Below are 15,071 nucleotides of genomic sequence, written 5' to 3'. Positions count from 1 at the left end.
ACCCGGACCCTGGCCCAGCACAGAGCCGTGTCCACGCCTGCCCACCCACGGCGGGCACCGGGGGCCTCCGCGCACTGACTCAGTGGCACCAGAGGGCACGAACCCCACACCTGGGCATTGACCCTGTCCCAGCCCCACCCCACCCCGGCCCCCCAGCCCTGGCCACCTGGGCCTTCGATCACCCCTGGGCCCAGGCTTCCCCATGGCCAGCTTGCCGAGAACCCCCAGGAAGCCCAGGGCTGGGGGTCAGATGCGCTGGGTACCTGAGCAGGGGCTGCTTGGGGTACGGCGGCTGGCCTGCCCCTGGGCACAGAGGGGCCTTCTTGGTCACCTGCTTGTAGATGTTCCTGGCGGTCACTCCGATCCACAGCAGAGTGGAGAGTGTGGAGTAGTGCAGCACGATGCCCACCTGGGGGAGGAGCCAGTGAGAGCCTGCCCGCCCGCCAGCGCCCCCGCCCTGAGTCTGAGCCCCGACCGACCTTCCCCCTCTCCCCCAGCGCTCCTTCCCCGAGTCTGAGCCCCTCCCGTCTCCCCTGCCAGAACCCCTGCCCCGTGTCTGAGCCCCTCCTCGGCCCCCAGCGCCCCTCCACGTCTCCCCAGCGCCCCTCCCCATCCCCCCAGAGCCCCTTCCCCGAGTCTGAGCCCCGCACCTCGTCCTGCTACCCCCTCCCACATCCTCAGGAAACAGCTCAACAGCGACAGGAAGTGGGCCTGGCAGGGGCCCTGGGGTCCTGGGGCAGACACCACCCTTCACAGGGACTCAGAGCTCAGGGAAGATGCGTGGGTGGCCTGGACCCTGAGCCAGCTCGGCCTCCTGCAGGGAGCTGTGGGCACGCCCCCTCATCCTGGCCCCGCCCCCTCCTCCTGACCCCCGCCCCCCTCCCTCCTAGCCGGGAGACTCCGTTTGCTAGGGGGCCATGTGGTCAGCTTGGCTCAGCTCCCGCGGAGCCTGCCAGAAGGGAGGGGCGGAGGCGCGGGGGTCTCCAGGATGCTGTGCCTCCGGGATCAGAAGCTGAAGTTCACTCCTTGCCTGTCCGAGTCTCTCGTTACTATGGAAACAGCCCCGACGCCCGTGGCGGCTCCGCTTTAGCTAATTGGGCGTTCATTCCACACCCCATCATCGCCATCCAATTCTGTAGAATGAGGCTACCTTTGAAGTAATGACCTGACGTTTTGCGATGACAGGTAAAATATGGCTGTGATTGTAAGGACGCCAGTGTTTAAGGAGTACCGAGATTCCCTAAACAAAGGTAACATCGCACCATTGTAAGGGTTTATCACATGCAGAGTTCAGCTTCAACTTGTGAGAAAGCCCCGTAAGGACGGGTGGGACTGTTGTGAGAACGCTGGGCTGTGTTTCAGTCGCTGCCCGCGCGGAGGGGAGCATCCAGGCCTTCTCTCTGCCCGGTCTGGGCCTCGTGCCTGGGAGCCTGGAGCCTGTGACCCCCTCGGCCTGGCCGAGAGAAGGGGTGGACGGGAGACGCTCCTCCGGGTGCGGCCTGGGCCGGCCCTGGCCCCGCCCCCGCCCGTCTTCCCCGAGCGCCGGGACCTGCCAGCCTGTGGGTGATGGGAAGCAGGACCTCCCCGACGCCAGCCTCAGGTGGACACGTGCAGAGGTCGCTGCAGGGCCGTCACGCTTCCGTGACGTGCCAGGCTTCCACGGGGCGTGGAGCCGCTGGTGTGCGTGGTATCGCAGCCTCCGCGCGGCGCGCCTGGCTCTGGTCCCATAACGACCACCTCTCCTCTCCAGCCGCCAGCTCTGGACCCCAGCGCCCATCACGGCCCTAGGGCGTGTTTCCCTGCGACGCCCGCCGGTGTGGGGGCGCTGCTGGCTGTGGGCACCGCTGTTAAGCCCAGGTGGTGGGGTGCAGGGGTTGGGCACAGTGGGCCAGTCTGGCTGCCGGCGAGGGCAAAACCGCACTGGCGCTGACGAATCGTCCCGTGACAGGGGCGGCGGGGCGCCCGGAGCCTGCAGCCGGCAGGACGGCCAGCTGTGCGGGTTCAGTCTGAGCAGGTCCAGAGGCGGGAGGTGCCCGCCCAGGACACTCAGGGCTCTCCCTGCGCAGACCAGACGTCTGTCCGTCCGGTGCAGGCTCTCGGGGATGGACAGGGCAGACGCTGGGAGGACAATCTGCTCTCCTTGGGCCGCCGCTTGAACATTCGTATCTCGCAGAAGCACCCTCACAGACGCCCTAGAAGGATGTATGACCGAATGTCTGGGCACCAGGGCCGGTCAGCTTGACACTGGACAGTGAGCTTCACACCTTCCAACCGACCTGGCTCTGAGCTGTGTGCCCTGGGGTCCCTCTCCTCCGGCGAGTGTGAGGTCCACGGTCACGGCCTCCTGGCCCCGCACCTGCTCTCTCTCCTGACTGTTCCTCCCGGTGAGCCTGGCCTGTGTGCCACGGGCCCTCTGCTGGAATCTTGTCCTCTCTGCCTCACACCTGGGCCAATGCTTGTCTTCAAGTGAGCGAGTGAAGCCGCAGCTCCTTCTGGAAGTGTGGACTCAGAGCTGAGGGGAAGTTGTCACCACGAGGTGACCAGCAGGACTTCTGAGGCCCTCCAGGCTTGTCTGCCCCCGCCCATGACACACTCAGGGGTCCAGCCTGCTGGCCTGGCCTGGCCTTGGCTGCCACAGGGATGCCTGGCCCCTGAGCCTCTGTCTGGGCAGGAGGCTTGGGGACAGTTCCCGAGTTGGGGGCTCCTGGCCGGGCTCCCGGGGCTGTAGGGGTCGTGATGACCGGAGGTGCTGAGGGGCGGCAGCCTCAGGTCCCAGGGCTCCCCAGCCAGGGTCCCCACACACGGGCAGCAGTGCAAGTGTGGACATAAAGGTAACAGTCCATTTTACTGCTTCCAGACGGCTCTGCGTCTCAGCAGGTGTTCAGAGGCGGATGGCAAATTGGATTTCCCGGGGCTCCCCCGGGGGTGTTTCTGCGCTATTGAGAGACCTCCAGGAGCGTGTCTGCCCCGCGTGTGGTGCAGGGATGTGCTGGTGACTTTTCTGCCAGAGTCGGCCTCCCGGTGGGACGGTTGGCATCCACACGGGTTTGTGGAAAGCTGACTTCTCTTCTGTGCTCAGGAGCCTGGGGGCACTGGAAACCGAGCCCTTAACATCCTGCCGCACAGGCCTGGCACCTTGTTTGCAGGGGGAGCGTGTGGGGGCAGGAGCTCACAGCCAGTTCCCCCGAGGCACCCCTGCCCAGTGGGAGCAGACTCTTGCCCTCTGACGCCCAGGAGTTGCCAGCAGCTGCCATTGGTGCAGAAGGACAGGTCAGTTCGTGTGGACAGAAGAGCTGAGGTCAGCGGGCACACATGGGAGCCAGGGAATTGGGCTGAAGCAGCCCCCATGGCTGTCAACACACTCTTGTTGAATTCACACAACGAGGGCCACAAGGGGAGCCTGTGAGGTGGTGGGTGTTGGCCAGGACACTTTCTCCATGTGGTCCCGGCAGATGGACACCCACCAAATGAGTCCTTGGTGAGATGCCTGTGGTCCACGGGGAAGCCCCCACCTGGCCCCTTATGAGTGCTGGAGGTGTCTGCCCGCCAGGAGGGGACTGTTCCCCCCGCGGGTACTGTCCACCTAGAGGGTCTGCCAGCCAGGAGGGGACTGTCCCCCTGGAGGTGTCTGCCCACTGGGAGGGGCTGTCCACCTAGAGGGGACTGTCCACTTGGAGGTGAATGTCCACCTAGAGGGGACTGTGCCCTGGAGGTATCTGCCCACCAGGAGGGGACTGTCCGCCAGGCTGAGCCGGGGCCACATGTAGGTGGGCTGTTGAGAGGCTGGGGGGAGAGAGCAGAGGGCCCTCAGTGTCCAGCTGCATGGACCCTGGGCCTTTGTCCTTGACTCGTGGCTGACGGAGGGGCCTCTCTGGCTCTGTCAGGACCAGGGGTACTTCATACGCCCCCCTTTCTTTTTTGGCTTCGCTGCGAGGTTTGTGGGATCATTTCCCAACCAGGGATCAAAGGCACAACCTCTACAGTGGGAGCTTTGGAGTCTCACCCACTGGATCACCAAGGAAACCGCTTTCCCCTCCTTCTAAGAAAGGCCAGGCGGGGCCGGGGGTGGGAAGAAGACCCCCCAAGACTTCTTCTCCCAAAGGCCCCTGCTCACCCAAGAGGGCCAGACCTTCCAGTCCGTGTGAGAGCACTGGGTGCCACGTGGGGTGGGCACCCCCAACCCCTGGTGACCCAACGGTGAGGGCACTGTCTCCCTGGTGAGGCCGGGACTCTTACCTGGGCCGAGGGAGCAGGCCCAGCTCCTGAGCTCCTGCCCACCCATTTGCAGGAGAGGCAGGTCGAGTCCCTGCTTCTGTGATCAGCCAGTTTGTTGGAAATTGTCTCGTTAACATGTCACCAGGGGCTTGGAGAAAACTGGTCCAGTTGGAAAATAAACTAAACAACGTGGTCAGGCGCTGAGCAGATCGGTCAGACTCACACAGGGGAGAAACTGTGATACAGATGTACTGGGTGCTAAAGAGTCCCTGTCACGAGAAAGCCCTGCACAAATGCTCGCGTGTTATTTCACACTCGGGACGATCATCACAAATCTCCCCCTTGGCCGGAGAGTCGATAAACACTTCAGACCTGGCAGCAAATGAAGACAGCACTCACCGCCTGGCACAGGGTCGGGAACCTGGTGCGGTTGATGCCGCCCGCGAAGGCAGAGAAGGTCAGGGCCGCGTGGAGACAGAAGTTCAGGAGGGTGTGCCGGCCCGGGCGGCTGATCCGGATGGCGCTGTGGGGCGAGACCAAGGTTAGCAGCCGTCTCCCTGGCCGGGGCGCGAGGCAGGGTGCGGGGTGCGGGGCGGCCTCAGCCGTACAGGCCGTGCTCCGTCCTGCCGGGACTGGGCTAGAGGCCTCGGGTGGACGGGGACAGGCTGGGAACAGCACACCAGGGAGACCAGGCTGGGGGTGGATGGACGGACTTGCCGTCCACTCTAGCTTGTGGCCTCGGGTGCTTGGTGTAAAGTCACCCTGGGATGCTGGGCCTGGACGTCTCCGGTTGTCAGACAAACGAGAACCTACAGGCCCTGGGACCTCACGACTTGTCCAAGGTCACGGGGGAAGGTCGGGGGGGAAGCCGGTCTGGCTTCCTCATTCCCCAGGCGGGGCTCTTCGCGTCTGATCGAGTCTGTACCTTGGGAGAAGGCTGTGGCTGACTGAGGACCCCACAGCCGTGCCTGCCGCAGAGGACGCTGCTTGGGGTGGAGTCCACGCCCAGGGCCAGCCCAGCAGTGCTCACACCAGGCTTCTCAGTCTGTGCCTGCAGCTGTGACTGCGACCATAGCTTCTCTGCGGCCTCAGTCACACTCAGGCCTCTACCTGTGGCCCTGGCCCGCTATGTGCCCAAGCTGCTCCCCTGACCACAGTTATGACCATGGTCTAGGCTCTGCCCATGGTCTGGACCCTGATGGTGGCCAGGACCCCTCCTCGCTTTTCCCGGGTCATCTTTGAGGGACGTAGAGAACCCACTGGACTCCCCTGTGGCCGGCCGGCCCAGGGCAGGGCTGCTCTGAGGGTTGTGCGGCTACTCTGACCTCTTTGGGGCGTGGGCTGTCGGGGCCCTTGGAGGAAGAGCGCGTGTTACCGACGGGATGAGAACTTGAGGGCCTGGGATGTCTGTCCCCCAGCACTCAGCCACCCGCGGCCGCCAGGGCCACCCAGGCCCGTGAGGCACCTGCCAGGGACTCCTTTCTACACGAGCACGGGGAGGGGGCTCACCTCTGGTGGACGATGTAGGTGGCGGCGGAGGCCAGCAGACACAGCAGCATGACGGCCGTGCAGGCGTACACCACGGGGTGCAGGAGCTCCCCTGGGGACGGGGGCAGGGAGAGGACAGTCCTCAGATCCTGGAAAGGACACGGAGCGCACTGCATGACCAGCGTGGCCGGGCTCTCCCAGGACCAGCGTCCGCCCCGCAAGCTCCAGGAGGCCATTCCTGCACCAGGAGACTTGCTGGGAAAGCCTGGGGCAGGGGCAGGGCCCCCAACCCAGGGAGCGCTCAGGGCAGAGGTGCCCAGCACTCGGCCCAGCCGCGGGTGTCCCTGTGGGCTCTGATGGCCGCCTCCCCAGGGGCAGCGCCCTGCTGGGCTGGGGGTCGGCCTGCCAGCCTCCCTCCATCCCGGGGGCGTGGGTCGCCCGGAGCCCACTGCCATCAGAGGTGCCTGTGTGACGGCACTGCCCCGGGAGGCTCCTGTCGGGTTGCCCCCAGGTCCCTCTGTGGGCCGCACACCCAGTGACGCGCTGCCGGGAAAGGTCTCCCAGGAGAGTCTGCCCAGTCTCGGTGGTCCTGCCGGGTGTGAAGCCGCCCCAGACCCCTGCGGCGTCCCGCCTCCACTGCGCGTCACACGAGAGCCCTGCTGCAGGCGGCGTCCCCACAGTCCAGGGGCTCTGGGCTTCAGGGGCCCGGCTCAGGTCAGACACGGTCCCGGGGCGGCCCTGACCCGAAGGGGCCAGAGCCTTTGTGAGAAGGAGGACAGCAGGATAGGCTGCAGCAGCATGTGGCGGGCGTCTACACGGCAGGGAGCGGCCCCAGGACACCAGCCTCCTGGGCTGTGGTTTGAGCCTCCTGCTCTTGGGGCTTTGCCATAGCCGCCCGGGGATAGCCTCTGCCTGTGGAGCGGGCGCTCTGGTGCCCACTACCCAGGTCAAGGGCGGGATCTGTGCTCCATGCTCTGAACCCGCTGCTCTGCTGGCGCAGCCCCAGGGGATGCGCTGGGCTCTGGAGGGCACGCTGGGGGCCAGGCTGGGCCTGTGGAGTGCGGCCCAGTGGCCCCGTGAGACCGCCTGAGTTGCCCTGGCTGTGCCTGCAGGGCTGGTGCTCAGGGTTGGGCTCCGCCCTGCTCCCCAGACCACAGAGAGTCCATGCTGAGGCGCCTGCCCCCGGCCGAGCAGCAGTGGAGGCAGCTGATGGCGCCTCTAGGCTGCAGTGGTGGGGACGGAGGGGCATCCCGAGAAGGCCTGGGCCTGTCCACAGCGGGAGACAGGAAACTGCTGTCCTCGGGCTCAGGCTGCTTGTCTCCTGATGGACGTTTCTCAGCCCAGAGGACACGAGGCCTGGCCGGCCAAGGGCGAGCTCATAGACGCCACTCCAGGCCCAGCCTGGCCCCTGCTCCCTGACTTTGCTCTGATGCAGACTTGGGTGAGAAGGTGTCTGTCGCCGTGGCAACAGTGGATGGAATTCGGTCCCCTGGGAACAGGCGCTGCGTGACCTGGACACCAAGGGGACCTCGGCGTCTGGCTGCCCAGGGGCCCAGTGGACGAGTGAGGCAGGAACAGTGCCCGCCCCAGAGTGAGGGGCGGCCAAGGAAGTGAGGCAGGAACAGTGCCCGCCCAGAGTGAGGGGCGGCCAAGGAAGCACCATGCTGCTTGCAGACGCCAGGCTGGACGCGCGCTGGCCACCAGCCCCAGTCCTGACCATCCACAGGCCCCGAAGGCCCCTGTCGGACGTGCACGGTCTCAGCAGGATGTGGGCCGGGCTCGGGGTAGAGTCAGGCAGGGGACACGGGCCTCAGGATGACGGGGGAGCTGGCTGTGTGTTCCGGGGACCCCACTCCAGCACCGGGAAGGTGGTGCCCCGAGGGACTGCGGTTAGACCCTGGCAGGATTCGTGTCGCACCCCGAGGAGCCGCTTCTGCAGGATGGAGGCCGTTGGGCCTGTCCTGCGCCTAGAGGTCTGTACCCCGGCGACGGGGCCTCCCGACAAGGGCAGGACGGGCTCCCGGTGGAGAGCGGATGTCTCACGAGGGGGCGGCGGGGCAGATGGCAGCGCTGGGGTCTCACTTTCAGGGTGTTGGGCTCCCACAGCCCACCCCCGGGGCCCCGTGCATCCCGAACTCTGAGTGTCTCCGCCGGGCGAGGGCGGGAAGGGGCCTGGTGCCCAGGAGTCCTGCAGCGTTTCTGCACCTGCCAGGCTCCACGGGCACTGGCCTCCTGCCAGACACAGCTCACCGCGAACGTCGAGAAGAGACAGGTCTTCTCGGTCGAGTCCTGATACCAAAGGGCCTTTTCTTCCCAGAGTCCTCGGCTGTGATGGTCTGGACTCAGGTCTGACGGGGCTCTGGGGGCGTCCCGGGCCTGTGCATGAGGTTCCTCTCACGGGAGACGACAGTTTGCCCCTCCGGTGACGTCCTCACGGGCTGAGGCCGCCTGACTCACCACGGAGGCACGCTGGGGCCTCTGTTTCTGGTTTCACATCCGCACGTGAGAGTCGCCGCAGGTCCGGCCTGGCCCGTTCTCCCAGAGACCCAGTCGGGACCCACACCCTCACGTCTTGCCCGGAGCTGAAGGGCCCAGGTGGGGCCAGCCTCCCCGGGGGGCTCACAAGTCCATTCCCCACCTTCTCCGGGCACCGTCACTACCCCTCAAGACCGAGGTCAGACCTCCAACTCTTGTCTGGGGAGGCAGTGACGCGGGGCCGGGGGCGGTTGAGCAGAGCAAGCGCGTGCTTCCAGGAGCAGCGTCCGCAGGGCGGCCTGGTGACTGCGTCTGTGGAACGCTGGCCTGGTTGGGCTGTGATGGGGGAGCCTGTGCAGGGCCTGGACACGTGGTGGAGAGCTCCCCTCCAGCGCGCGCAAGCTGCCAGGTTCTGTCCACACGGGGAGACCCCTTTCTGCTGCGCGTAGGAAGAGCCGGGAGTGCGTCTCCTGCAGCAGGAACCCAGCTGGGAGCGTCGGTTCTGGACACAAAGGCGTTTCCTGGGCACGACGCCCACGCGGCCTTGGGGCGCGTGGGGTCACCCACCTTCGCACCCCCTCCTTTCCATCTGCGGGCCCAGTTTTGAGGCTTCGTGTGGTGGTGTGGGGTCTTTGACCGCCAGCAGCGGCACCCACACTATATGCTTCGGGAGAGACAGGGATTGGATTCCATTCAGCCTCCTGTTTCCGTTTCCTTCTCCAAATCAGACTTGTCAACAGCGCTTTCTACATTTTTAGAGGTGACATTTAAAATTCAAACTAGGTAATGCAAATGGCGACGCATCTTATATTTCAAAGTTCACACGTGTGCAAGTGCCTCGCGGAAGAATCCACTCTGCAAGCATTCCACCAGCAAAACCCGTACGACAGTCCAGTATCTGGTCAGATGGTACCCGATGGGTAAGGCCCGTGGAGGCTGTGGGGCCAGCCGTGTGCTGGGACCAGTGACCGCAGATGGAGTGTGGGCCTCTGGGCCGAGGGGCATCCAGAGAACCCAGGGAGGAAGGGAGGTGAAGCAACCCTGGCCTTCTCGCGGACGAGGCAGCCCACCAACTGCTGAGAGCCGTGGGCTTACCCCAGCTCCAGGGCCAGGGCTAATGATCCCGCTCACGTCTTCACCCACAGGACGGCCAGTCGAGACCACAGTGGTATGTGTAGAGGCCACGGTGGGGTGTATAAAGGCCACAGCAGAGTGTGTAGAGGCCACGGGGGTGTGTCGAGGCCATGGTGGGGTGTGTACAGGCCTCGGTGGGGTGTGTAGCGGCCATGGCGGGGTGTGTAGAGGCCATGGGGGTGTGTAGAGGCCACGGCGGGGTATGTACAGGCCTTGGTGGGGTGTGTTGAGGCCACAGTGGGGTGTGTACAGGCCTCGGCAGGGTGTGTAGAGGCCACGGTGGGGTGTGTTGAGGCCACGGGGGTGTGTCGAGGCCATGGTGGGGTGTGTACAGGCCTCGGTGGGGTGTGTAGAGGCCTTGGTGGGGTGTGTCGAGGCCACGGCGGGGTGTGTAGAAGCCTCAGTGGGGTGTGTAGAGGCCACGGCAGGTGTGTGTTGAGGTCACGGGGATGTGTCGAGGCCACGGTGGGGTGTGTTGAGGCCACGGCAGGGTGTGTACAGGCCTTGGCGGCTGTATCGAGGCCACGCGGGGTGTGTCTTGTCCTGAGCACCTGGTCTCCGCTGCCCCGTGGCACCCGCAGGCTCTGAGCAGTGATCCCGGGGCAGCTGTGCCTGCAGTCTGGCTTGCATTTCCCTTTCATTTATGTCTTATTGTTATTTTCTTGGATGTGTCCTCTCTGTTACGTTCTGCGATCACACACATCAGGATGTGGAGAAAGACAAAAACACAGGAGGAAGCCGTCAGGTCAGGCGTCGCCTGTCTGATCACATGAGGCAAAGTGGCCTCTCCAGGCTGTGGGTCGGATTGTCTCTGGGCGTCCATCCTGTGCGCTCAGACGTCCAGGCTGGGCCCGTGGGCAGCTGGAGGCAGACAGGACAGGCCCTTCCGCCCGGGGTCGTCCCGACCCAGACACTCCCGTGGGCCCTGGGGCCCCTCGTCTGCCGACCTGTCCCTCCTCCCCGAGGAGTCCGGGAGGGCAGGCGCATAAGGGCAGGAGTCTGCCCGTTCGGGGCACATGCCATCCTGATGGGGGGATGCTGAGGGGTGTGCGGCGTCAGCTTTTGAGGGTATGCGGGTTGGCTGCACGACGAGGAACTCTGAAGAAAATACACTGAGAACTACCACGGGGTTCCTTCTGGACCAAGGGTCACGTGCGTGAAACGGTCCCCACCAAGAGGAAGCAGCGGGGGGACACGCTCTGAGAGACGCAGGCAGGTGCCTAGGCTGTCGCAAGGTGAAATACTGGCCCGAAGGCGACGTGGCAGGTGGGAGGGACCCGCTGGCGCTCCGGGGAGCTGCAGGTGTGGTGGGCGGGTCAGCTGAGCCAGGGCCCGAACCCCTCAGGTCTGGCCGGGTCCCCCCGGCCCGGGTGGAGCCCCTGGATGCCCTGCGGGCCCCCTACCTCCCGCTGCCCCTCGGCTCCGGCTTCTTGGCCCCTGCCCTGCTGGTCTTTCTGGGGTTTTACTTCCATCCTTCTCAGGGGAATGTGGGTGCTCCTGTGTGGACCGGGGCCCCCACGCAGGGTCTGGCCTTGGGGGGCCTCTCACCCTGTCCCGGCCCCGCGGGACCCAGCAAAGGTCAACCCTGCTCAGAGCCAGCGGGGCTCCACTGGGCTTTCCTTGGGCCAGGCCAGGCCAGGTGCCACCGCTGAGCAGGTCCCCAAGGTGCTCAGGCCCCAGGGTCAGTGAGCTCACCCTCCGGGCCACGCTCGAGGCCACAGGGCTGTGGGAAGCACACATTCTAGTCCTGCCGCCTAGCCAGTCCCTGGCGACAGGTGTGGCCGGCGAGCCACGCCTGCGGGACTGCCGGATGCGGCACGTAGGAAGGACAGAGCACCCGGCCAGGACAGCTTTCACTCCCCTTCCAGACCTGTCACTGTGTTCCCTGGGAGACCTCGTTCTCTGCGGTTTCGGTGAGAATCGTGGGGCTGCTCGAAGGGGAGTGTGGACAGGGCCATCGCAGCTTCGGTGAGAGTCGTAGGGCTGCTCGAAGGGGAGTGTGGACAGGGCCATCGCAGCTTCGGTGAGAATCGTGGGGCTGCTCGAAGGGGAGTGTGGACAGGGCCATCGCAGCAGCAGCGGTGCAGTTGGACACTGTGAGCCTCGGGATGAGGGTCAGGGCCCTGAGGGCGGTCGATGGGGCCCGGCTTGGCCCGAGGAGGCCGGGCTGTTGGGTGCAGACCCCTGCCCCCAGGGTGTCAGCCCCGAGGGTGCACAGGAAGCTTGCTCAGAGGTGTCACCGGCTCCAGCAGGCCTGCCCGAAGATGCTCAGGGCTCAGCAATGTTCAGACGTGGCCATGGCCTCACTCAGGGCCCGGAGTCGGGGCAGCCGACTGTCGGGGCCGGGGCCGAGCAGGTGGATGGAGGGGGCAGCCTGGACACGGGGCCAGAGCCACCGGCCAGCCGGCTTTCCTCCTCACTGCCCCCAGGGCCCTCGAGCAGCTGCCCCACGGGCTCCCAGACACGTGCGGGAACCTGCTCGCGCCAGACCCGCAGGCATGGGCTTGGGTGCGGCAGCTTCTTTCAGAAATGCTCCCCAGTGTGAATGTGACTTCTTAGGACTGGAACCAGTGAGCCACTAGGTCCAAGCTCTCTGGACAAAGGTGCCTCAGCTCTTTCCTCCTGTCGTAGACGCCCACGTGGCGTGGGTGGGAGCTGGGGGCAGGATGTGGATGGACTTGCGGCGAGGAAGGCGCTTGACAGGTCAGAGAGGGTCAGAGACGGAGGTGAAGACAGGCCTGACGCTGGGGCACCTAGACCAGCAGCTGTAGGGCCCACCCCCAGGCAGCTCAGTCCAGCCTTTGTCTGCCGACAAGGGGACCCAGATTGCGAATAAGGATCTGAACTCGAGGAGGCGGAGCTACAAACACGGCCAGACTGAGGCCCTGGCTGTGTTGGGGTGCACCCATGGGGCAACAGGTGCCTGGTTCAGAGCTGGGGCCCCAGCTGGGGGCCCCGGGGCGCACACCGCCGGACGCTGGAGAGGCAGGTGCAGCCTGCTCCCTGCCTCTGAGCCCTCGAGATGACGCTGACCTTCAGCAAAAGGCATCGCTCTTTGGACATTTCAGATCCAACGGGAAGGGAACCAACAAGAAGCTTGGACGGCCCCTGTTTGTGGAGGCTCAGGCCTGCATCTTCAGACTTGGGGTCCGAGCTCTGGCCGTGGGGGTGCCATCCTCAGCCATCGGCATTCTCTGCACGTGCCGGCAGCTGCCCGTCACAAGCGAGTACAGTGTATCCTTTACTGGAATTCAAACCGGCTGCGACCGCAGGGAAGGGCCCCGGGCCTGCAGGCCGAGCCCCCGCACGTCGGCCGCACCCCCGCAAGCCGGGCGCGCCCCCTGTGCTGGAGAGGGGCCTCCATGCCCGCTGCGTGTGCCGCTGAAGCCCACTCACGTCCCCTGCCTTGCGTTCGCCAACTTTCCGATGGGAAGGGCTGCAGTGGGAGGGAGGGCCGTGCGCAGGGCCTGGGGCCAGGAGAGGGCAGTACCCCAGCGCCCCCCGGGGGCCCCCAAGTCTGGGGTCAGAGAGGTTTGCACAGGTGGAGGGCGAGGCCGGGGCAGGCCGCCGCCTCCCCTGACTCAGTGATTCAACATTGCAGCACGCCGCTAATTAGTATGATCTCCGCGAGCCGCCGCTGAAGAGCCGCCGCGGAGCAGCAACCCGCGGCGCCCCCCCTCCTACCCCCCGGCACGGCCCCACCCCCCCACACGGCCCCGCCCCCCGGGCGCCTAGCTGCAGGACCCGCAGGCGCCCCCCACCCAGCGGAGCACACAGCGGCTCGCGTGCCTGCGTGTGGTGGCAGGGTGGGGGGGGTCCCCTGAGCCCCGCCGCCGTGTACTCACCATGGGCACAGCGAAGTTACTGAAGTGTGAGCAGGGGTGGAACGGCCCGGCCGCCTATGTCGCTCCCTGCTCCTCGCCAGCCTCCATGGCCGTCCGGAAGGTCAAGCTACCCCGAAGGGGCCGCGGGGTCGAGCCCTGGGCGACCGCGGCGATGGGGTGGGTGCAGGGGGGAGAGGCCGCCCCCATCTGTGAAGGCAGGGAAGGCCAGGTGGTGGGGGTCCTCCCCGCATCTCGCACCCCCTCTCCCCGCCCCGCGCCGCGCCAGCACCCCCTCCCGCGCAGCAGCAGCAGCGCCCCCCACAGTCTGCCCTGCTCTGGGCTTCTCTCGCCCCAGCCAGCCTGTTGGAGTGTCCGGCTCCAGGCGTCTGGGTCCGGCAGAGGCTCCGGGACGACCCGGGGCCTCAGGGGCCTTGGAGGGATGGTGCCCTGGGGAGCGCTTCCTTCTCCATATTTAAAAATCGGCCTCCGCTTGCCATCCAGCGCAGGACTCTCAGCCCAGTCTCAGGCTGCAGGAGTCACGTACAGCGTCTGTCAGCTCAGCCAAGAATCCCCCACGAGCAGCCAGACCCGGGCGGGTGAAGCTTCTGCCTGGATGTGGCCAGACCTTACCGACCAGCCTCTCCCCACACAGCCCGGTTTCCCCAGTGGATGGGTTCCGTCAGCGGAACCCAAAGTTGTTCAGAATCTGCATTTGCAAGAGCAGGCACAGCCGGCCCCTGGCCGGCGCTGATGCCCCGGGGGGCGGCCTGGGGAGTGGACGCTGCTGCCGGAGGGCTCCGACCTGCCCGCCGCCCCCCCACCCCCAAGCTGTGTCCTGCTGCCTCCTTGAGGGGGGGCGCACCTGCGTGCAGACCCTGGAGAAACGCAGCCCAACTTCTCACCTATTTTGGCGAAACGAGCTGGAGTGGCCGCAGTCCTGTGCTTCCCGCTGGCGGAGAGGTGGGGCGCGTTCCCGGGTCTGGGGAGCCGTTGTCCATCCCAGGGGCAGCGCGCCGGCTAGAGAGTAGAGTTATCAACAGATTGCAAGACCGCAGCCCGGCCAGCCCGGCCTGCCGGGGGTGAGCCGGAGCCAGGAGCGCACGCTAGCTGCCGTTCTCAGCGGGCGGCTTCCCGAACTCCGCGCGAGGATCGCCGGCGGCCGCCGCTTTGCCTGCCCCCGCGGGCGGGCGACGGCCGGGGACAGGCCGGTCGGAGGCTGAGCCGTAACCATGGGGACGGGGGAGGCGCTGACGCGCACGCGGCGGCTCCCTGCGGCAGCGGCGATGGTTCTTCCCAGCCAGCCCGCCGGCCCAGACTCCGCAGAGCCGATTTAAAGAGACAACCGGTGGTTTCGCCTTCGCTGCCAACAGAAGCGGACAGCTCCCATCAAAACACCCCCTGGGGGAGGCGGGGAGCGGGGTGGGAGCTCTGTGTTATTCTGGCAGGAAGCCCCTGTCCCTTTAGGGCTCTGGGAACACAAATAGGAACAAGGAAATTAATTTCGGAGTTTTCACAGCTCTTGTCTTAAAAGATTCTCAAATCCAAAGATGGCCACAGTGAGGTCAGCCTACAGTGCATCCCAGCGTGAGTCAGCAGGTGGTCCTGCCCTGTCGACGGGCCTCAGCTGTGCAGAAAGAGCCCCGGACCCCACCCCCAGACCCCTGCCCAGTCCAGGGTCCCGGACCCTGCCCGGAGCTAGAGCTGGTGACAGGGCTCCCAGAAGAAAGCTGAGCAGGCGGGGGAAGGATCACAGGGGTCCTGCCTGCAGGGCGTGGGGGTGCCGCTGGCCAGAGGGTCTCGGAATGGGGTACTCCTACCCTCCTGTCCTTGGTCCCACCAACACCCCCAATGCTTCTGCCCCCAGGGTGCCCACTGTTCCCGTTGCCCCTCTGTAACGGGTCCTGAGCTTCAGCCGAGGGACAGAGACGCCCGAGG

At 65.9% G+C, this 15,071-nt stretch overlaps 1 protein-coding gene across 2 annotated transcripts in view; it reads right to left on the bottom strand.

Moving 5' to 3' along the window:
* The window catches only part of ADGRA1 (adhesion G protein-coupled receptor A1), a 35,923-nt gene extending 21,143 nt beyond the window's left edge, over nt 1-14,780 (bottom strand). The window contains exons 1-5 of one of the 2 annotated variants that reach the window (XM_070781160.1): nt 14,039-14,780; nt 13,158-13,343; nt 5,725-5,815; nt 4,615-4,738; nt 264-409 (exon numbers count right to left, since the gene is read on the bottom strand). In XM_070781160.1, the coding sequence (XP_070637261.1) occupies nt 264-409; nt 4,615-4,738; nt 5,725-5,774 (320 nt within the window). In that variant the 5' untranslated portion in view covers nt 5,775-5,815; nt 13,158-13,343; nt 14,039-14,780. Of the gene's footprint in view, nt 1-263; nt 410-4,614; nt 4,739-5,724; nt 5,853-13,157; nt 13,344-14,038 lie in introns of both variants that reach the window. The other variant, XM_019953220.2, reaches the window with a different exon arrangement.
* Between the last annotated feature and the right edge of the window lie 291 nt (nt 14,781-15,071).

This window comes from Bos indicus, chromosome 26 (assembly GCF_029378745.1).
Source record: "Bos indicus isolate NIAB-ARS_2022 breed Sahiwal x Tharparkar chromosome 26, NIAB-ARS_B.indTharparkar_mat_pri_1.0, whole genome shotgun sequence".
In the NCBI taxonomy this organism is placed as follows: Eukaryota; Metazoa; Chordata; class Mammalia; order Artiodactyla; family Bovidae; genus Bos; species Bos indicus.
This window is presented reverse-complemented; position numbering and strand designations above follow the sequence as displayed.